Source organism: Hyla sarda, chromosome 6, assembly GCF_029499605.1.
Source record: "Hyla sarda isolate aHylSar1 chromosome 6, aHylSar1.hap1, whole genome shotgun sequence".
NCBI lineage: Eukaryota > Metazoa > Chordata > Amphibia > Anura > Hylidae > Hyla > Hyla sarda.
Genome location: NC_079194.1, coordinates 294,935,256 through 294,957,869, shown reverse-complemented (window position 1 = coordinate 294,957,869; position 22,614 = coordinate 294,935,256). Strand labels below are relative to the sequence as shown.

Sequence of the window (22,614 nt, the reverse complement as noted above, 5' to 3'; positions counted from 1 at the left end):
GGACCATGGAAACATCAGAATGGGAGGGGTATGGGATCAGTAAGGCGAGTATAACTTAAATTTTGACATGGACCAGAGAAGCATCAGAATGTGAGTGGTGGGGAATGGGTAAGGTGAGTATAACTTCCCTTTTGACATGAAACATAGAAGTATCAGAACGGAGTGATAGTGGAGCATAAGGCTAGTATAACTTCCCTTTTGACATGGACCAGAGTGGAGGACCATGGTGGAAGCATAAGAACAGGAGTGGTATGGGATCGGTAAGGAGAGTATAACTTCAATTTTGACATGGACCAGAAAAGCATCAGAATGGGGGTGGTGGGGGATCGGTAAAGCAAGTATAACTTCCTTTTTAATATAAACCAGAGTGAAGGACCAGAGAAACATCAGAACTGGAGTGCTGGGGGGATTGGTAAGGTGAGTATAACTTCCCTTTCAATTTAAACCAGAGTGAAGGACCAGAGAAATATCAAATGGGAGTGGTGGTGGACTGGTAAGGTGAGTATAACCTCTCTTTTGAGATGGATCTGAATGAAGGACAAGAGAAGTATCAGAATGGGAGTGGTGGTGGACTGATAGGGTGAGTATAACTTCCCTTTTCACATGGACCAGGGAAGCATCAGAATGAGAGTAGTGGTGGACTGGTAAGGTGAGTATCACTCTTTTCACCAGATAAAACAGTACATCCTATCCTTGTAGAGGGGGGGTAGTCATACTCCATAGCTACCGTTCCACTGCTGTCCAGGTCCCACCCCATTCTACTTCCTGGTACCACCTGACTGCTGCAGCCAATCACTAGCCACAATGGTAACCGGCTACAGCCAGTGATTGGCCGCTGCAATCACATGTCCAGGAAGTAGAATGAGGCGAAGGAAGAGGGAAGTGACTGATTGGGAAAAGGAGGGTAAGGTGAGAACTTCTTTTATTATTTTATGTGGCTTACAGCCTGAATTATAGGACCGAAGTCACATACAGAAATCTTGTCTGACGCGTTTCAGAGCCAGCAGAGAGGTGAGTGGTCTCCAAACTGTAGACCTCCAGCTGTTGCAAAACTACAACTCCCAGTATGCCCGGACAGCCAACGGCTGTCCGGGCATACTGGGAGTTGTAGTTTTGCAACAGCTGGAGGTCCACAGTTTGGAGGCCATGGCCTTACCTATATACTCCAGTAAGACGCAGTGGTGACACCTGCAGTGGTGAGACCTCTCCTCCGCCACGCTGCATCTGGTGCTTTACTCCTCCGCATTGCAGCCGTTTTACGCCGGACATATATCTCGCTGTCCTTTCCGCGCGGTACATTTCGTACATTACTTTTGTATCTTATTTATTCAGCCTGGGATGAAGTATTAACCTGCAGATTTATCTTCCCTTCCCATAATGAATGTGGATGGGAAATTATGGGTTACGGCTGCTGCAGACGGCAGGATATGGCGGCACGGAGATTTCCGGGACTTTTCTGTTAATTGGCGCTGAAAAAGGTTTTATGGCTTAACCGAAATAGCGATAATTGTAATTACAGGTCAGACGGAAGGTTGTGATCATTAGACGAGGTGTGCATTAAGGTTCTGCAGCAGCTGCGGTGTGTATTGTGAGGTTCTGCAGCAGCTGAGGTGTGTATTGTGAGGTTCTGCAGCAGCTGAGGTGTGTATTGTGAGGTTCTGCAGCAGCTGAGGTGTGTATTGTGAGGTTCTGCAGCAGCTGAGGTGTGTATTGTGAGATTGTGCAGCAGCAGAAGTGTGTGTTATGAGGTTCTGCAGCCGCTGCAGTGTGTATTGTGAGGTTGTGCAGAAACTGCAGTGCATATTAGGTCAGGCTGAAGGTTGTAATGGTCAGATGAGGTGTGTATTTTGAGGTTCTGCAGCAGCTGAGGTGTGTATTATAATGTTCTGCAGCAACATAGTTGTGTATTATGATTTCCTGCAGCAGCTGAGGTGTAAATTGTGATGTTCCGCAGCAGCTAAGGTGTGTATTATGAGATTTTTTTTTTTTGTGTATGTAGCTGGGGTGTGTATTAGGAGGTTATGCAGCAGCTGGGGGATGTATTATAAGGTTCTGCAGAAACTGGGGTGTGTATTATGATGTTCTGCAGCAGCTGAGGTGTGTGTGTGTATATAATGTTTTGCAGCAGCTGAGGTGTGTATATGATGTTCTGCAGCAGCTGAGGTGTGTGTGTATATAATGTTTTGCAGCAGCTGGGGTGTGTATATGATGTTCTGCAGCAGCTGAGGTGTGTGTGTCTATAATGTTCTTCTGCAGCTGAGGTGTGTGTATATAATGTTCTGCAGCAGCTGAGGTGTGTGTGTCTATAATGTTCTTCTGCAGCTGAGGTGTGTGTATATAATGTTCTGCAGCAGCTGAGGTGTGTGTGTATATATAATGTTCTGCAGCAGCTGAGGTGTGTATATATAATGTTCTGCAGCAGCTGAGGTGTGTGTGTATATATAATGTTCTGCAGCAGCTGAGGTGTGTATATATAATGTTCTGCAGCAGCTGAGGTGTATATATGTAATGTTCTGCAGCAGTTGAGGTGTGTGTGTGTGTATATAATGTTCTGCAGCAGCTGAGGTGTGTGTGTATATAATGTTCTGCAGCAGCTGAGGTGTGTGTGTATATATAATGTTCTGCAGCAGCTGAGGTGTGTGTATGTAATGTTCTGCAGCAGTTGAGGTGTGTGTGTGTGTATATAATGTTCTGCAGCAGCTGAGGTGTGTGTGTGTATATAATGTTCTGCAGCAGCTGAGGTGTGTGTATATAATGTTCTGAAGCAGCTGAGGTGTGTAAATAATGTTCTGCAGCAGCTGAGGTGTGTGTTTATATAATGTTCTGCAGCAGCTGAGGTGTGTTTTATACAATGTTCTGCAGCAGCTGAGGAGTGTTTTATATAATGTTCTGCAGCAGCTGAGGTGTGTATATATAATGTTCTGCAGCAGCTGAGGTGTGGATTAGAGAATGGCTTGGTTGATATCCAGGACGATCCATTGTGTTGTCCTCCCCGGGGGGATCGATGAGGTGATTCACTAAATGACTAGCTCCATTATACAGATAACATAGAGACGGATTATAAAGGGCGATGTCAGCCGCCGCAGTTCGGCGAATTGCGTATCACAAGCCGGGATGATGACTTCCCCTTTAAGAAGCCTCAGACAACCTCCTAAATCCATCAGCCGTCCAGATGTGATTCTCCTATGTCCGGATGAGATTACGGGTATCAGGCGGGTGGGGATAATGTCTGCGACCTTTGACCCCGTAATACTCCTTCTAATGATACAAGTGACTGTAATGACTCCTCCTATTGGCCGGGAGCCGATCTGGGTGCAGGAAATGCTGCAAAACGACATATTTTTTTTTGGCGTTACGAACGGGATTACGACTTTGTTGCTAAATATTTGGGATTTTATATAAAAATTCGAATTTTTGATGGGATACTATAGGTCGGTGGTCTCCAGCTGTTGCAAAACTACAACTCCCAGCATGCCCGGACAGCCAACGGCTGTCCGGGCATGCTGGGAGTTGTAGTTTTGCAGCTGCTGAAGTCACCCTGGTTGGGAAATAATGCCTTAGGAAGTTACGCGCCTCAACCCCCCCCCCCTCTCAGCTGCCATCATCTGACATAGGCTTTAGTTGTTGAGTGCTGGGTGAACTGGTTCTGCTTATCAGGAGGAAACTTCGGGAGCCTGGACTATGGCCAGATACTGCTGTGCGCGACTGTTCACATTAGGAAAGCAATTTACACATTAAAGGAACTCTGTGTGTCTAATTAATAGTTACTACCCCCTGCCCTCTTTCTTTGCTGCTTTTTTTATTTTATTTTATTTATTTATTTTTTATTTCAGGAGCAGAGAAAAGTTCATTCTGAAGACGAGATTTCTCAGCTCTATATTAAAGGAGCACTCTTTTATTTTTATTTGCCTATATAGTGCAGCACAGGCTATTATTTAGAAAATACTGTAGAGGTTCTTGTGCATGCCTTGTGCTTACCTGTTTTTGCTGATGTGGCAGGCGCAGGGGTTTTGAGCTGTTCTTCCATTTCAGCCATTGAGTGAAATGATTTCCTAATGCTGCCTACATTTCCCAGATAGAGTTGGAAGGGAGAATTTATTACTACTGTATTTCCTAATTCCATAGAGACAATAGCAGCAGTATACAGATAGAGATGGAGGGGAGGTGTATAATTACTATATATCCTGATCCCATAGAGATAGTAGCAGCAGTATACAGATAGAGCTGGAGAGGAGGTGTATAATTACTATATATCCTGATCCCATAGAGATAGTAGCAGCAGTATACAGATAGAGGTGTATAACTACTGTATATCCTGATCCCATAGAGATAGCAGCAGTATACAGATAGAGATGGAGAGGTGGTATCTAACTTTAAATATATCCTGATAGCAGCAGTATACAGATAGAGCTGGAGGTGAGGTGTATAACTACTATATTTATCCTGATCCCATAGAGATAGAGATGGAGGGGAGGTGTATAACTACTATATATCCTGATCCCATAGAGATAGCAGCAGTATACAGATAGAGCTGGAGAAGAGATGTATAACTACTGTATATCCTGATACCATAGAGATAGTAGCAGCAGTATACAGATAGAGCTGGAGAAGAGATGTATAACTACTATAGATCCTGATACCATAGAGATAGCAGCAGTATACAGATTGAGCTGGAGAGGAGGTGTATAACTACTATATATCCTGATCCCATAGAGATAGTAGCAGCAGTATACAGATAGAGCTGGAGAGGAGGTGTATAATTACTATATATCCTGATCCCATAGAGATAGTAGCAGCAGTATACAGATAGAGGTGTATAGCTACTGTATATCCTGATCCCATAGAGATAGCAGCAGTAAACAGATAGAGATGGAGGGGAGGTGTATAACTACTGTATATCCTGATCCCATAGAGATAGCAGCAGTATACAGATAGAGATGGAGAGGTGGTATCTAACTTTAAATATATCCTGATAGCAGCAGTATACAGATAGAGCTGAAGGTGAGGTGTATAACTACTATATTTATCCTGATCCCATAGAGATAGCAGCAGCAGCAGCAGCAGTATATAGATAGAGCTGGAGGGGAGGTGTATAACTACTATATATATATATATATCCTGATCCCACTGAAAAAGCAGCAGTGTACAGATAGCAGGAGGGATATGATAGGTGGTAATGATTATGTAGTTTACAGGAAGTCAGCTGACCCAGTACTTACCACTTCCTCTTACACATCAAACACTGTAATTTTCTGTGGGTCAAACTGGTGATCACATGACCTAGTTACAGTAATAAAACACATGGATGCAGCTGTGCTGGAATAAAACAGATGGCACTGTAGGACTAGTAATAGTGAGTGTGTATGACAATAAAACCAACCAGGTAGCCCAGATACTGGTTAGCCATGGACTATCCCACGCGGAAAAACATTGCAGAACTTTCCATTACGCAATGATTTGTGGTATGTTACCTGATCGGGTACACAGGGCATTGGTTTCTTTATACCACATCTTGTCTAGACTCCGCCCCCTTTTTCTATAAACCCCTCCTCCTTTCCAACCATCTGAGAATTAGGACCGTCCGGCGGCCACCCGGATGGTTTGTGGAAACAGAAACGTCCTATGGGAACCGGCGGTGAAGTCTCTGGTGGACTCTGTGAACGGGAGGATTAGAGGCGATGGAATGTTAAGTATCAGAGTCCCAGGAGGGAAGAACGCAGAAAAAAAACGACATAAAAGGGTCAGCGAACGGGACAAGAAACTAAAAATAGGACAGTAAGCAGCTGAGTGACTGCGTTATGGGGAGGACACGACCCCGAGTAGCATGGAGGTCTTGGCCATTAACCAAATTACTGGAATAATCTGTAATTTGGTTAATGGAACGTACCATGTGTGTAACCTAGTAGGTAGGAAATCTCCACTATTAGTTAGAAGCTCACAGTAGGTAAGTAGGGAATCCACCCTATTAGGTAGAAGACTCCAGTAGGTAGGGAACCCTTCCCTATTAGGTATAAGGTCCCAGTTGGTAGGAAGGGATACCCCCCCCCCCCCCTATTAGGTTGAAGCCCCTGGTAGGTAGGAAGGATTCCATATCTACCTATCTTGTAGAAGTCCCTAGTAGGTAGGGAATCTCCACTATTAGTTAGAAGCTCACAGTAGGTAAGTAGGGAATCTCCACTATTAGTTAGAAGATCACGATAGGTAGGTAGGGAATCTCCACTATTAGTTAGAAGATCACGATAGGTAGGTAGGGAATCTTTACTATTAGTTAAAAGATCACGATAGGTAGGTAGGGAATCTCCACTATTAGTTAGAAGCTCACAGTAGGTAGGTAGAGAATCCTCCCTATTAGGTAGAAGACCCCAGTAGGTAGGGAACCCTTCCCTGTTAGGTATAAGCTCCCAGTCAGTAGGTAGGGATTCCCCCCTATTAGGTTGAAGCCCCTGGTGGGTAGGTAGGTAACCCTCTCCTTTTTAAATAGAAGTTACCAGTAGTTAAGTAGTTGTGTAGGTAGAGTACTTCCTATTAGGTAGATGCCCCCCATTAGTTTCCCCACAAAAAGTCCCCTCTGAAAGAAAATAAAAATCCCCTCTGTCCCCTTCCCTCCGTTCCTTTTTTTGGTCTGTGAATCTTCTGCTCTGTTGGTGTTCAGGACCTTCCTCTCAATGAAGTCTCGTCCCCACACGGCAGGTCCTGCACCACTCTAACGGAGTAAACGATAAAGAGGCTTCAGCACGGGAGCGTAGAGAAGGCGAGAGGGAATTTTTTTCGGACATTCTTAATTGGAGCAATAAAATATTTTTATATTTTTTTGTAATAATCACACACCCTGTAGAGAAATATTCTTGTGCTTTGGTTATTTTGTGTATTTTTTTTTAATCTCCTGATTAATGTTATGGATCGGCGTCATGAGTCTGCGGTATGGAGATTGAGCGCGGCCCTCGGATAGACGGCAGCCATTGATTTCAGTAAGTGCCGGCGAGATGCTTTATGACATTTGTGTCTATAAATCAATTATTCATCACGTCACAGGAATCCATCCCGCCGGGGGGATGAGCGGGGGGATGCGGCGCCCTGTCTGCCTGCTGGGTCCGGTCTTTATTGATGGGGTGGGCAGCCTGCTGGGTCCGGTCTTTATTGATGGGGTGTGCAGCCTGCTGGGTCTGGTCTTTATTGATGGGGTGTGCAGCCTGCTGGGTCCGGTCTTTATTGATGGGGTGTGCAGCCTGCTGGGTCTGGTCTTTATTGATGGGGTGTGCAGCCTGCTGGGTCCGGTCTTTATTGATGGGGTGTGCAGCCTGCTGGGTCCGGTCTTTATTGATGGGGTGTGCAGCCTGCTGGGTCCGGTCTTTATTGATGGGGTGTGCAGCCTGCTGGGTCTGGTCTTTATTGATGGGGTGGGCAGCCTGCTGGGTCCGGTCTTTATTGATGGGGTGGGCAGCCTGCTGGGTCCGGTCTTTATTGATGGGGTGTGCAGCCTGCTGGGTCTGGTCTTTATTGATGGGGTGTGCAGCCTGCTGGGTCCGGTCTTTATTGATGGGGTGTGCAGCCTGCTGGGTCTGGTCTTTATTGATGGGGTGTGCAGCCTGCTGGGTCTGGTCTATATTGATGGGGTGTGCAGCCTGCTGGGTCCGGTCTTTATTGATGGGGTGTGCAGCCTGCTGGGTCCGGTCTTTATTGATGGGGTGTGCAGCCTGCTGGGTCTGGTCTATATTGATGGGGTGTGCAGCCTGCTGGGTCCGGTCTTTATTGATGGGGTGTGCAGCCTGCTGGGTCTGGTCTTTATTGATGGGGTGTGCAGCCTGCTGGGTCTGGTCTTTATTGATGGGGTGTGCAGCCTGCTGGGTCCGGTCTTTATTGATGGGGTGTGCAGCCTGCTGGGTCCGGTCTTTATTGATGGGGTGTGCAGCCTGCTGGGTCTGGTCTTTATTGATGGGGTGGGCAGCCTGCTGGGTCTGGTCTATATTGATGGGGTGTGCAGCCTGCTGGGTCCGGTCTTTATTGATGGGGTGTGCAGCCTGCTGGGTCTGGTCTTTATTGATGGGGTGTGCAGCCTGCTGGGTCTGGTCTTTATTGATGGGGTGTGCAGCCTGCTGGGTCCGGTCTTTATTGATGGGGTGTGCAGCCTGCTGGGTCCGGTCTTTATCGATGGGGTATGCAGCCTGCTGGGTCTGGTCTTTATTGATGGGGTGTGCAGCCTGCTGGGTCTGGTCTTTATCGATGGGGTGTGCAGCCTGCTGGGTCCGGTCTTTATTGATGGGGTGTGCAGCCTGCTGGGTCTGGTCTTTATTGATGGGGTGTGCAGCCTGCTGGGTCCGGTCTTTATTGATGGGGTGTGCAGCCTGCTGGGTCTGGTCTATATTGATGGGGTGTGCAGCCTGCTGGGTCCGGTCTTTATTGATGGGGTGTGCAGCCTGCTGGGTCTGGTCTTTATTGATGGGGTGTGCAGCCTGCTGGGTCCGGTCTTTATTGATGGGGTGTGCAGCCTGCTGGGTCCGGTCTTTATTGATGGGGTGTGCAGCCTGCTGGGTCCGGTCTTTATTGATGGGGTGTGCAGCCTGCTGGGTCCGGTCTTTATTGATGGGGTGTGCAGCCTGCTGGGTCCGGTCTTTATTGATGGGGTGTGCAGCCTGCTGGGTCCGGTCTTTATTGATGGGGTGTGCAGCCTGCTGGGTCCGGTCTTTATTGATGGGGTGTGCAGCCTGCTGGGTCTGGTCTTTATTGATGGGGTGTGCAGCCTGCTGGGTCCGGTCTATATTGATGGGGTGTGCAGCCTGCTGGGTCCGGTCTTTATTGATGGGGTGTGCAGCCTGCTGGGTCCGGTCTTTATTGATGGGGTGTGCAGCCTGCTGGGTCCGGTCTTTATTGATGGGGTGTGCAGCCTGCTGGGTCCGGTCTTTATTGATGGGGTGTGCAGCCTGCTGGGTCCGGTCTATATTGATGGGGTGTGCAGCCTGCTGGGTCCGGTCTTTATTGATGGGGTGTGCAGCCTGCTGGGTCCGGTCTTTATTGATGGGGTGTGCAGCCTGCTGGGTCCGGTCTTTATTGATGGGGTGTGCAGCCTGCTGGGTCCGGTCTTTATTGATGGGGTGTGCAGCCTGCTGGGTCCGGTCTTTATTGATGGGGTGTGCAGCCTGCTGGGTCTGGTCTTTATTGATGGGGTGTGCAGCCTGCTGGGTCCGGTCTTTATTGATGGGGTGTGCAGCCTGCTGGGTCCGGTCTTTATTGATGGGGTGTGCAGCCTGCTGGGTCCGGTCTTTATTGATGGGGTGTGCAGCCTGCTGGGTCCGGTCTTTATTGATGGGGTGTGCAGCCTGCTGGGTCTGGTCTTTATTGATGGGGTGTGCAGCCTGCTGGGTGGGCCCTGTCTTTGTTTTGCAGGATCGCTATGGACACTTTCACTGTTTCATTGCTTCAGTGCGACCAAGAAAGATGCATATAATCAGCTGCAAACATTTACGTCTCCATGGTAACAGACTACAAAAATAACCTTACGTAGTCTGATCCTGTAGCCCAGTGTTTCCCGGGTGCCTCTAGCTTTTGCAAAACTACAATTCTCAGCATGACCGGACAGCCTTCGGCTGTCCGGGCATGCTGGGACTTGTAGTTTTACAACAGCTTGAGGCACATTGGTTGGGAAAACACATATGAAACCTGTATAGGGTGTCCACGTATCACTCATATAGGACATCCACGTATCACACTTGTATAGGATGTCCAAGTATCACACCCGTATAGGACGTCAACATATCATATCTGTATAGGACGTCCACGTATCAGTCATATAGGACGTCCACGTATCCCACCCGTATAGGACGTCCACATATCATATCTGTATAGGACGTCCACGTATCACACTCCTATAGGACGTTGACGTATCAGACCGTATAGGACGTCCACGTATCACACTCATATATAGGATTCCCATGTATCACACTCGTATAGGATGTCCATGCATCACACCCGTATAGGACGTCCACGTATCACACCCATATAGGGCGTCCACGTTTCACACTCATATAGGGCATCCACGTATCACACCCGTGTAGGGCGTCCACGTATCACCCCCGTATAGGGCGTCCCAGTTTCACACTCATAGGGCATCCACGTATCACACTCTTATAGGACGTCCATGTATCACACCTGTATAGGACGTTCACATATCAGTCATATAGGGCGTCCACGTATCACATCCATATAGGACATCCGCGTATCACACCTGTATAGGACGTCCACATATCAGTCATATAGGGCGTCCACGTATCCCACCCGTATAGGACGTCCACATATCATATCTGTATAGGACGTCCATGTATCACACTCATATATAGGACGTCCACGTATCACACTCATATAGGATTTCCACGTATCACACCTGTATAGGGTGTCCAAGTTTCACACTCCTATAGGGCGTACACGTATCACACTCGTATAGGATGTCCACGTATCACACTCTTATATGACATCCATGTATCAAACTTGGATAGAACGTCCATGTATTACACTCGTATAGGATGTCCACGTATCACACTTGTATAGAACGTCCATGTATCACACTCGTATAGGACATCCACGTATCACTCATATAGGACGTCCGCGTATCAAACCTGTATAGGACGTCCACGTATCACACTCATATAGGATGTCCATGTATCACACTCGTATAGGACGTCCACGTATCACACTTGTATAGGACGTCCACGTATCACACCCGTATAGGACGTCCACGTATCACACTCGTATAGGATGTCCACGTATCAGACCATATAGGACGTCCACGTGTCACACCCGTATAGGACGTCCACGTATCACACTCGTATAGGTCGTCCACGTATCACACTCGTATAGGTCGTCCACGTGTCACACTCGTATAGGTCGTCCACGTGTCACACTCGTATAGGACGTCCACGTATCACACCCGTGTAGGACGTCCACGTTTCACACTCATAGGGCTTGCACGTATCACACTCGTATAGGGCGTCCACGTATCACACCTGTATAGGACGTCCACATATCAGTCATATAGGGCGTCCACGTATCACATCCATATAGGACATCCGCGTATCACACCTGTATAGGACGTCCACATATCAGTCATATAGGGCGTCCACGTATCCCACCCGTATAGGACGTCCACATATCATATCTGTATAGGACGTCCATGTATCACACTCATATATAGGGCGTCCACGTATCGCACTCATATAGGATTTCCACGTATCACACCTGTATAGGGTGTCCAAGTTTCACACTCCTATAGGGCGTACACGTATCACACTCGTATAGGATGTCCACGTATCACACTCGTATAGGACATCCATGTATCAAACTTGGATAGAACGTCCATGTATTACACTCGTATAGGATGTCCACGTATCACACTTGTATAGAACGTCCATGTATCACACTCGTATAGGACATCCACGTATCATTCATAGGACGTCCGCGTATCAAACCTGTATAGGACGTCCACGTATCACACTCATATAGGACGTCCACGTATCACACCCGTATAGGACGTCCACGTATCACACCCGTATAGGACGTCCACGTATCACACCCGTATAGGTCGTCCACGTGTCACACTCGTATAGGACGTCCACGTGTCACACTCGTATAGGACGTCCACGTATCACACTCGTATAGGACGTCCACGTATCACACCTGTATAGGACGTCCACGTATCACACCTGTATAGGACGTCCACGTATCACACTCGTATAGGACGTCCACGTATCACACTCGTATAGGACGTCCACGTATCACACTCGTATAGGACGTCCACGTATCACACTCGTATAGGACGTCCACGTGTCACACCTGTATAGGACGTCCACGTGTCACACTCGTATAGGACGTCCACGTGTCACACTCGTATAGGACGTCCACGTGTCGCACCCGTATAGGACGTCCACGTGTCGCACCCGTATAGGACGTCCACGTGTCGCACCTGTATAGGACGTCCACGTGTCACACTTGTATAGGACGTCCACGTGTCACACTTGTATAGGACGTCCACGTGTCACACCTGTATAGGACGTCCACGTGTCACACCCGTATAGGACGTCCACGTATCACACCCGTATAGGACGTCCACGTGTCACACTCGTATAGGACGTCCACGTGTCACACTCGTATAGGACGTCCACGTGTCACACTCGTATAGGACGTCCACGTGTCACACTCGTATAGGACGTCCACGTGTCACACTCGTATAGGACGTCCACGTGTCACACCCGTATAGGACGTCCACGTGTCACACTCGTATAGGACGTCCACGTGTCACACCCGTATAGGACGTCCACGTGTCACACTCGTATAGGACGTCCACGTGTCACACCCGTATAGGACGTCCACGTGCCACACCCGTATAGGACGTCCACGTATCACACCCGTATAGGACGTCCATGTCATGTAGATGATCCTACTATATCTGGCGATCTCTAGACTAACCTGAATCTTCTTCCTTCTTTCCCGCAGGTGAAGTGTGAGGGCCCCAAGCTGGTCCCGTTCTTTAAGGCCACGTGCGTGTACTTCGTCCTGTGGCTGCCCACCTCCAGCCCGTCCTGGTTCAGCGCCCTCATAAAGTGTCTCCCCATCTTCTGCCTGTGGGTCTTCCTCCTGGCCCACGGGGTGAATTTCCTGGTCAGCCATCGCAGTGCCAAGATGATCTTTGCAGGATTGATATTCTCGGCGGTGGGAGACGCCTTCCTGATATGGCAGGAACAGGGTTACTTTGTCCATGGTGAGTATAGCGCCCCCTGTATACACTAAGGGGATTTAATGCAGTATTTTCCAACCAATATGCCTCCAGCTGTTGCAAAACTACAACTCCCAGCATGCCCGGACAGCCTTCGGCTGTCCGGGCATGCTGGGAGTTGTAGTTTTGCAACAGCTGGAGGCACCCTGGTTGGGAAACTCTGATCTACATTTGCAAAAAATATGCTGCAGTAAATTCCAATTCCCTAGGGCAACTCTTCCTGGCAGCCCAAGCTTAAAGGGGTACTCACCTTGAATAATTTTTTTTTTTTTTTTAATCACCTGGTGCCAGAAAGTTAAACAGATTTGTAAATTACTTCTATTTAAATATCTTAATCCTTCCAGTACTTATCAGCTGCTGTATGCTACACAGGAAGCTCTTTTCTTTTTGGAATTTCCTTTCTGCCTGATCACAGTGCTCTCTGCTGACACCTCTGTCCATGTCAGAAACTGTCCTGGGGATTTTCTCCTACTCTGGACAGTTCCTGACATGGACAGAGGTGTCAGCAGAGAGCACTGTGGTCAGACAGAAAGGAAATTCCAAAAAGAAAATAACTTCCTGTGGAGCATACAGCAGCTGATAAGTACTGGAAGGATTAAGATATTTAAATAGAAGTCATTTACACATCTGTTCTAACTTTCTGGCACCAGTTGATTTTAAAGAAAAATCTTTTCCAGGGGAGTACCCCTTGTCGTGATCTATGGGAAGGGCTGTGCTGACGTGATCAGCCCATTGCAGAAATACAGGCCCCATGACTTGTGTCTGTATACTGCTGACTGTGCCAGGAAGAACTGTCATAGGGACTTTGAATTACCATTAGATGCACTGGATTTGCCTCAATTGCTCCTTCTCTTAAAGGGGTATTCCAGGATTTATTTTTTTCATTTGACGGAACCACAGGGGCAGTAAAGTTGGTGTAGTCCATGATATAGTGTCTGTACCTGTGTTTCATGGCGGTCTCGCAATTCTTCTGTGATTTTTTTCCCCAAAGTTTATTTTTGTCTCAGGTTTTCCCAGGGAGCAGTGCGGTCCGAGACATTACATCACTAGTCAGGTGATTAGAGGGAAGCCTGTCAGCTTCAATGGGTGGAGCAACCGCTGGGTGGGAGGGAGATCATTCTGCGGGGAATTGTAGTTTTGAAACAGCTGGATGCACCCTGGTCAACAAAACACTGGTCTGTTTTTGACAACACAGCATGGAAGGGAGCTCAGTTGTTCTTCAATGAGTGGGGAGGCTGATGTGTGGGAGGGAGAAAAGTGACCTCACACTTACATACAAGGGATCCTGGGACTTGTAGTTAGGAGGGAACTCCAACAGGAAATAGACACAGCTTAGTGTTAGACTCACAACATAGCCATTTAGCCCCAAGATGAGCACAGATCCTTCCTAAGCATGTCCATTACTGTCTGGCAGGTAAGTACTAAAATCACCTTATAGTGGATAACCCCTTTTAAAGAAGCATTCCCCCAACCCGCAGCTCTCTTACTTGTTGCTAAATTACAACCCCCATCATGCCCTGACAGCCTGCGGCTGTCAGGGCATGATGGGAGTTGTAATTTAGCAACGAGTGGCGGAAACACTGACTTAAAGCAGATATCTAGGATTAGACAAACAAAATTTTTTTAAAAAACAGCGCCACTCCTGTACTCAGGTTGTGTGTGGTATTGCAGCTTATTCCATTCCACTCCATTTGAGCTGAGCTGCAATACCAGACACAACCAGTGGACAGGTGTGGCGCTGGTTCCCCTGCAACCCTTCATCTTGCTCCTACATAAAAGATTTGGGACTTTATACTGTGTCTCTGCGTCCTGGCGAGCTCGCCATCACCTTGTGCGCAGCCGGGACATTTGCATCGCACATAGTCTTATAGACTGGAAGCCACAAAGGCCTCATTCACCAGTCTCAGACAGTAAATCCCTTTCTCACGTTCCCCCCCCCCCCCCCCCCCCCCCCCCTTCAACCATTTATTGGTGTGAATGGACGTTGGGAAATATAATTGCTGGCAGCGCCGACAGAGCTTCCGTATTGTATAAAGACCTCGCCCCTCCCCCACGTACATCGGAAGAGATTTCTCAGTAAATTTCCTAGTAGCTGAGTAAAATTTTCATGTATTTGTTTATTTTTATTTGTTTTATATAGCTATATTTTTAATTTTGTTTATCTATTTTTTTTTTATTCATTTTTTTTTTTTTAAGTTATTTGTTTATTTATGTATCTATTTATCTACTTGTTTATGCATCTATTTTAATTTATTTTATTTATCTATTTTTTATGTCTGTCTTAGATTTTTGTTTATCTATTTTTTTATTTTATTTGTATATTTTTTATATTATTTTGTTTATCTATTTACATTATGTATGTATGTTCTATTTATCTTTTTTATATTATTTGTTTTATTTTATTTGTTTTTGCTCACGGTCTCATAATAATAAAGATTGTGATTTAGGGTACGTTTTACACGTGCGGAATTTGCTACATTTTTTTTTTAAGCTGATTTTGCTACCCATTGACTTCAATGGGTAGAAAAATCTGCTGCGGAAAATCTGCAGCAAAATATGCCAGTGTGAACGCGTCCTTATAATTAGATAACAAGCTTACTACAAAAAGGTGATATTCTATGTGACAATGTATATGACTGAATAATTGTATAAGGATCAGTCCTGGGACTTTAATACACACAGTGATGTCACAGTACAGGGATAATACACACAGTGATGTCACAGTACAGAGATAATACACACAGTGATGCCACAGTACAGGGATAATACACACAGTGATGTCACAGTACATGGATAATACACACAGTGATGTCACAGTACAGGGATAATACACACAGTGATGTCACAGTACAGGGATAATACACACAGTGACGTCACAGTACAGGGATAATACACACAGTGACGTCACAGTACAGGGATAATACACACAGTGACGTCACAGTACAGGGATAATACACAGTGACGTCACAGTACAGGGATAATACACACAGTGATGTCACAGTACAGAGATAATACACAGTGATGTCACAGTACAGGGATATTACACAGTGACGTCACAGTACAGGGATAATACACAGTGACGTCACAGTACAGGGATAATACACACAGTGATGTCACAGTACAGGGATAATACACACAGTGATGTCACAGTACAGGGATAATACACAGTGATGTCACAGTACAGGGATAATACACAGTGATGTCACAGTACAGGGATAATACACACAGTGATGTCACAGTACAGGGATAATACACACAGTGATGTCACAGTACAGGGATAATACACACAGTGATGTCACAGTACAGGGATAATACACACAGTGATGTCACAGTACAGGGATAATACACAGTGACGTCACAGTACAGGGATAATACACACAGTAGGGGGTCTCAATGGGGCCTCTGAGTGAAGATGGGTCCTCTTTGTGATTGGGCCCCTCAGCAGCTTCTATGTTTGGTTGTCACCATTGGTCTGATACATTGTAACCTGCCCCGCAGACCATTCTCTATTATAACCTCTATTCTTCCGTGTTACACACAAGGACTTCCCTCCATCACCTTGGTTACTAGCAGCTTCTGCTCCGGAGGACCTGGCACGGCCATTGTTTCTCATTTACTTGAATGATTGACATGTCATACCACATTTCTCCAGCAGTGGCCACTGAACTGTGTTGCTCCCTTTGGCTTAAAGGGGTACTCCACTGGCCAAGCCCCCTAATGCTGTCAGGCCTCTCCCCCTCAATGCAAGTCTATGGGAGGGGGCGTGACGGCAGTCACGCCCCCTCCCATAGACTTGCATTGAAGGGCGTGGCCTGACGGCATGAAGGGGGCGTGGCCAACCCCCCACAGCATTTGAAATGCAGCCGGAAGACTGGCCAGTGGAGTACCCCTTTAAGCTGTCAGACCCGGGACAATTCTCATTACCAGTTGTTCTTCTTGTGCATTATTATCCACGCTCTCCACTGTTTTATGTCCCATTTTAACCCTTTTTCCCCCCCTTCCTTTTTTATAGGTTTGCTGATGTTCGCCTTCGCGCACATCCTGTATTCCTCCGCATTCGGCATGAAGCCTCTGGACCTCCGGACCGGTGCCGTGATGGCCTTTTTATCCAGCATTTTATACTCTTTATTGTACTCTTATCTCTCAGGTCCGTTCACCTACTTGGTGGCCGTCTATACGGCGCTCATCGCCTTCATGGCCTGGCGAGCCGTTGCCGGCGTGCAGTTGTGCAATGACCTATGGACATGGACCAAGCTGTCGGCGTGCATCGGGGCCGTGCTCTTCGTCGTGTCCGACTTCACCATTGCGGTCAACAAATTCTGCTTCCCCGTCCCTTGCTCCAGAACCATCATAATGGCGACTTACTATACGGCCCAGATGCTGATCTCCCTGTCGGCCGTGGAGTGCAGGGATGAAGACGATTATAGGAAGAAGAAGTAAAATAATCTTTGAATAGGTTGGAAACAATCGGAACGTTTCCCTCTCGGGGAATATATTAGTCTCCGGTGCGATGTTCGTGAATTTGCTTTTGAAGCAGCGACGTCTGCTTCGTCGGCGCCCTCTCTATACGGTTTTCTGGTCAATGTGGCTGCAGCGACAAATGCCTGTAATGGTCACCGGGAGGGTTCCCGCTCTTCTTTGCATTGCTCGGGTCTATGTGAAGCTTCTCAACACTGTGTCCTGTATTTTCATGCACATCTTCTCACATATGGGCTCTATTCAGCAGTATGGTCCACGTCCAGGACCACTCCCCCCCCACCCCCACCCCCTCCACGCTATGTACAGGATTTACCCACTGTATATTTATATCAGTCCTTAGGCAATGGCATGGACTGAACGTCTAAAATGCCCTGGATAAGTATTGATCAGTGCTGGTTAGGTCCCAACTTGGGACAGACACAAAGCATTGGTGCTTGATTCTTGCCCGTTCTCTACCGTGACCACTACATGTAAAAAAAAATTAAAAATCTGGTGCTGTTTTTGGCCGGTTATGAGATGTAACTCATACTCTACACCAGTGTTTCCCAACCAAACTACAACTCCCAGGATGGCCAGACAGCCAACTGCAGTGTTTCCCAAACAGAGTGCCTCCAGCTGTTGCAAAACTACAACTCCCAGCTTGCCCGGACAGCCGTTGGCCTCTTGACGTCCTATTGGCTCTAGATGTCAGAGGAGAGAAGGTTAGGCAAGTGCCCCCCTGCAAAATACATGTGCTAGTGTATACAGGGGTGGGAAGTGCATGCTGGGAGTTTTGCAACAGCTGGAGGCATCCTGGTTGGGAAACCCTGATCTATGTGTACAATGGCCTCTTGACTTTCTATTGATTATGGATGTCAGAGGAGAGAAGGGTTGGACAAGTGTCCCGCTAGCATCCTCCTGTTGCAAAACTAGAACTCCCAGCATGCCCGGACAGCCGAAGGCTGGGAGTTGTAGTTTAGCTACAGCTGAAGGCACCTTGGTTGGGAAACACTGCTCTACGCCCTTGAGTCCTTCTCTGCAGGGACTTGTATGGTGAAACCTAGTGGCTCCTCATGGGTGGGACTTTTTAGTTAAACATGCCACATAAGCTAGAGGAGCTCAAGTATTGTGTCCTCATTGTCCAAGCAGAGTTTTCTGACACTTTAAAAGAGTGCTCCCCAACCTGTGGCTCTCCAGCTGTTGCAAAACTACAATTATTATTGTAGTGGCTCCTCAGGGGCGGGACTACTAGGTAAAGCGTGCCCTGTTGGTGCCTGATTAGCTGGAGAAGCTCAAGTTGCGGAATGCAATGTTGCAATGCCCAAGCAATAAGCAGTTTTCCTACACTTTAAAAAAGTGCTCTCCAGCCTGTGGCTCTCCAGCTGTTGCAAAACTACAATTATTATTGTAGTGGCTCCTCAGGGGCGGGACTACTAGTCATACCAGGCCTCATAAACTGGAGAAGCTCAAGTTGCAGCTCTTAAGGCCAACGTCCATGTAATTATGATGATTTAAACTGATTTCTTACACCTAGGATAACTCTTCCTGGAAGAGACGTCTAGCACCTGCTACCAACTACAAAAGAGTCTAATATGGAAATGTCTCAAAGTGTTTTGGTCCATATTTTGGCCTATGGAGGCAGTATTATTTAACGCACATTCTTGTCCATTGGGAGGGCAGTATTATACTAGTTCCAGTATTGCCCATTGGGGGCAGTATTATAATAATGCTGCTTAAGTGACGATAGTAAGGCCTTTCCCCAGTCCCAGGCTGGATTCACACTGTGTTAAGAGTAAATTACCATATAGGAATAGTTACCGTACAAGGACTATCCATATATGGTAACCAACCGTGTATGAACATTAACCGTACAAGGACTATCCATATATGGTAACCAACTGTATATGAACAGTTACCGTACAAGGACTATCCATATATGGTAACCAACCGTATATGAACATTAACCGTACAAGGACTATCCATATATGGTAACCAACTGTATATGAACAGTTACTTTACAAGGACTATCCATATATGGTAACCAACTGTATATGAACAGTTACCGTACAAGGACTATCCATATATGGTAACCAACTGTATATGAACATTAACCGTACAAGGACTATCCATATATGGTAACCAACTGTATATGAACAGTTACCGTACAAGGACTATCCATATATAGTAACCAACTGTATATGAACATTAACCGTACAAGGACTATCCATATATGGTAACCAACTGTATATGAACAGTTACCGTACAAGGACTATCCATATATGGTAACCAACTGTATATGAACAGTTACTGTACAAGGACTATTCATATATGGTAACCAACCGTATATGAACAGTTACTGTACAAGGACTATCCATATATGGTAACCAACTGTATATGAACAGTTACTGTACAAGGACTATCCATATATAGTAACCAACCGTATATGAACAGTTACCGTACAAGGACTATCCATATATGGTAACCAACTGTATATGAATAGTTACCGTACAAGGACTATCCATATATGGTAACCAACTGTATATGAATAGTTACCGTACAAGGACTATCCATATATGGTAACCAACTGTATATGAACAGTTACTGTACAAGGACTATCCATATATAGTAACCAACCGTATATGAACAGTTACCGTACAAGGACTATCCATATATGGTAACCAACTGTATATGAATAGTTACCGTACAAGGACTATCCATATATGGTAACCAACTGTATATGAACATTAACCGTACAAGGACTATCCATACATGGTAACCAACTGTATATGAATAGTTACCGTACAAGGACTATCCATATATGGTAACCAACTGTATATGAACAGTTACTGTACAAGGACTATCCATATATGGTAGCTGCCCGTATATGAACAGTTACTGTACAAGGACTATCCATATATAGTTACCAACCGTGTATGAACATTAACCGTACAAGGACTATCCATATATGGTAACCAACTGTATATGAACAGTTACTGTACAAGGACTATCCATATATGGTAACCAACTGTATATGAACATTAACCGTACAAGGACTATCCATACATGGTAACCAACTGTATATGAACAGTTACCGTACAAGGACTATCCATATATAGTAACCAACTGTATATGAACAGTTACCGTACAAGGACTATCCATATATGGTAACCAACTGTATATGAATAGTTACCGTACAAGGACTATCCATATATGGTAACCAACTGTATATGAACAGTTACTGTACAAGGACTATCCATATATGGTAACCAACTGTATATGAACAGTTACCGTACAAGGACTATCCATATATAGTAACCAACCGTATATGAACAGTTACTGTACAAGGACTATCCATATATAGGAACCAACTGTATATGAACAGTTACTGTACAAGGACTATCCATATATGGTAACCAACTGTATATGAATAGTAACCGTACAAGGACTATCCATATATAGTAACCAACCGTATATGAACAGTTACTGTACAAGGACTATTCATATATAGTAACCAACTGTATATGAATAGTTACCGTACAAGGACTATCCATATATGGTAACCAACTGTATATGAATAGTTACCGTACAAGGACTATCCATATATGGTAACCAACTGTATATGAACAGTTACTGTACAAGGACTATCCATATATGGTAGCTGCCCGTATATGAACAGTTACTGTACAAGGACTATCCATATATAGTTACCAACCGTGTATGAACATTAACCGTACAAGGACTATCCATATATAGTAACCAACTGTATATGAACAGTTACTGTACAAGGACTATCCATATATGGTAACCAACTGTATATGAACAGTTACCGTACAAGGACTATCCATAAATGGTAACCAACTGTATATGAACAGTTACTGTACAAGGACTATCCATATATAGTAACCAACTGTATATGAACAGTTACCGTACAAGGACTATCCATATATGGTAACCAACTGTATATGAATAGTAACCGTACAAGGACTATCCATATATAGTAACCAACCGTATATGAACAGTTACTGTACAAGGACTATCCATATATAGGAACCAACTGTATATGAACAGTTACTGTACAAGGACTATCCATATATAGTAACCAACTGTATATGAACAGTTACTGTACAAGGACTATCCATATATGGTAACCAACTGTATATGAACAGTTACCGTACAAGGACTATCCATATATGGTAGCTGCCCGTATATGAACAGTTACTGTACAAGGACTATCCATATATAGTAACCAACCGTATATGAACAGTTACTGTACAAGGACTATCCATATATAGTAACCAACCGTATATGAACAGTTACTGTACAAGGACTATCCATATATAGTAACCAACTGTATATGAACAGTTACCGTACAAGGACTATCCATATATAGTAACCAACAGTATATGAACAGTTACTGTACAAGGACTATCCATATATAGTAACCAACTGTATATGAACAGTTACCGTACAAGGACTATCCATATATGGTAACCAACTGTATATGAACAGTTACCGTACAAGGACTATCCATATATGGTAACCAACTGTATATGAACAGTTACCGTACAAGGACTATCCATATATGGTAACCAACTGTATATGAACAGTTACCGTACAAGGACTATCCATATATGGTAACCAACTGTATATGAACAGTTACTGTACAAGGACTATCCATATATGGTAGCTGCCCGTATATGAAGTTACTGTACTTGGGCTCTACATATATGGTAACCGCCCTTATATGAACTTTATCATACATGGACTATCCATATATAGTAGTCACCCATATATGAACAGTAACCGTACATGGACTATCCATATATAGTAGTCACCCATATATGAACAGTAACCGTACATGGACTATCTATATATGGCAGTCGACCATATATAGACAGTTACCGTTCATGGATTATCCATATATGGTAGCGGCCCATACATGAACAATTATCGTACATGGACTATCCATATAATGTAACCGCCCATATATGGACAGTGACCTCATCAGAGCTTCCCCAGGATTTCTCCTCTGAGGAAGCAATTTTTCCTACTGTATGTGTCTTAATAGTGGGACACCGTGCAGCCTCCCATTGGAGGTATATGTTGGGGGTTCTTTTAAAGTGCCCTTGTGACTTCAAGAAAAATTTGAAATGTCATAGATTTGTTGAACGGTCAGGGTCTCAGTGCTGAGACCCCACCATTCAGTGGAACGAGTTGGGAGAAGCTTGTGCTTAAAGGGGTATTCCATCCATAGACATCTTATCACCTATCCAAAGGATAAGATGCCGGGCTGCTGCTCCTGTCTCAAAAACCTCTGTGTTTCTGGGACTGGAGACTTCACGCCACGCCTCCTCGTGACATCACGCCTCCTTTCTGACATCACACCCCGCCCCCTC

The 22,614-nt window shown here is 45.5% G+C and overlaps 1 protein-coding gene across 1 annotated transcript in view; it reads left to right on the top strand.

Moving 5' to 3' along the window:
* TMEM86A (transmembrane protein 86A) overlaps positions 1 to 19,221 on the top strand; it is a 37,096-nt gene extending 17,875 nt beyond the window's left edge. The window contains exons 2-3 of the mRNA XM_056527820.1: positions 12,481 to 12,745; positions 16,773 to 19,221. Coding sequence (XP_056383795.1) covers positions 12,481 to 12,745; positions 16,773 to 17,200 — 693 coding nt within the window. The 3' untranslated portion in view covers positions 17,201 to 19,221. The remainder of the gene's footprint in view (positions 1 to 12,480; positions 12,746 to 16,772) is intronic.
* Positions 19,222 to 22,614: the final 3,393 nt, after the last annotated feature.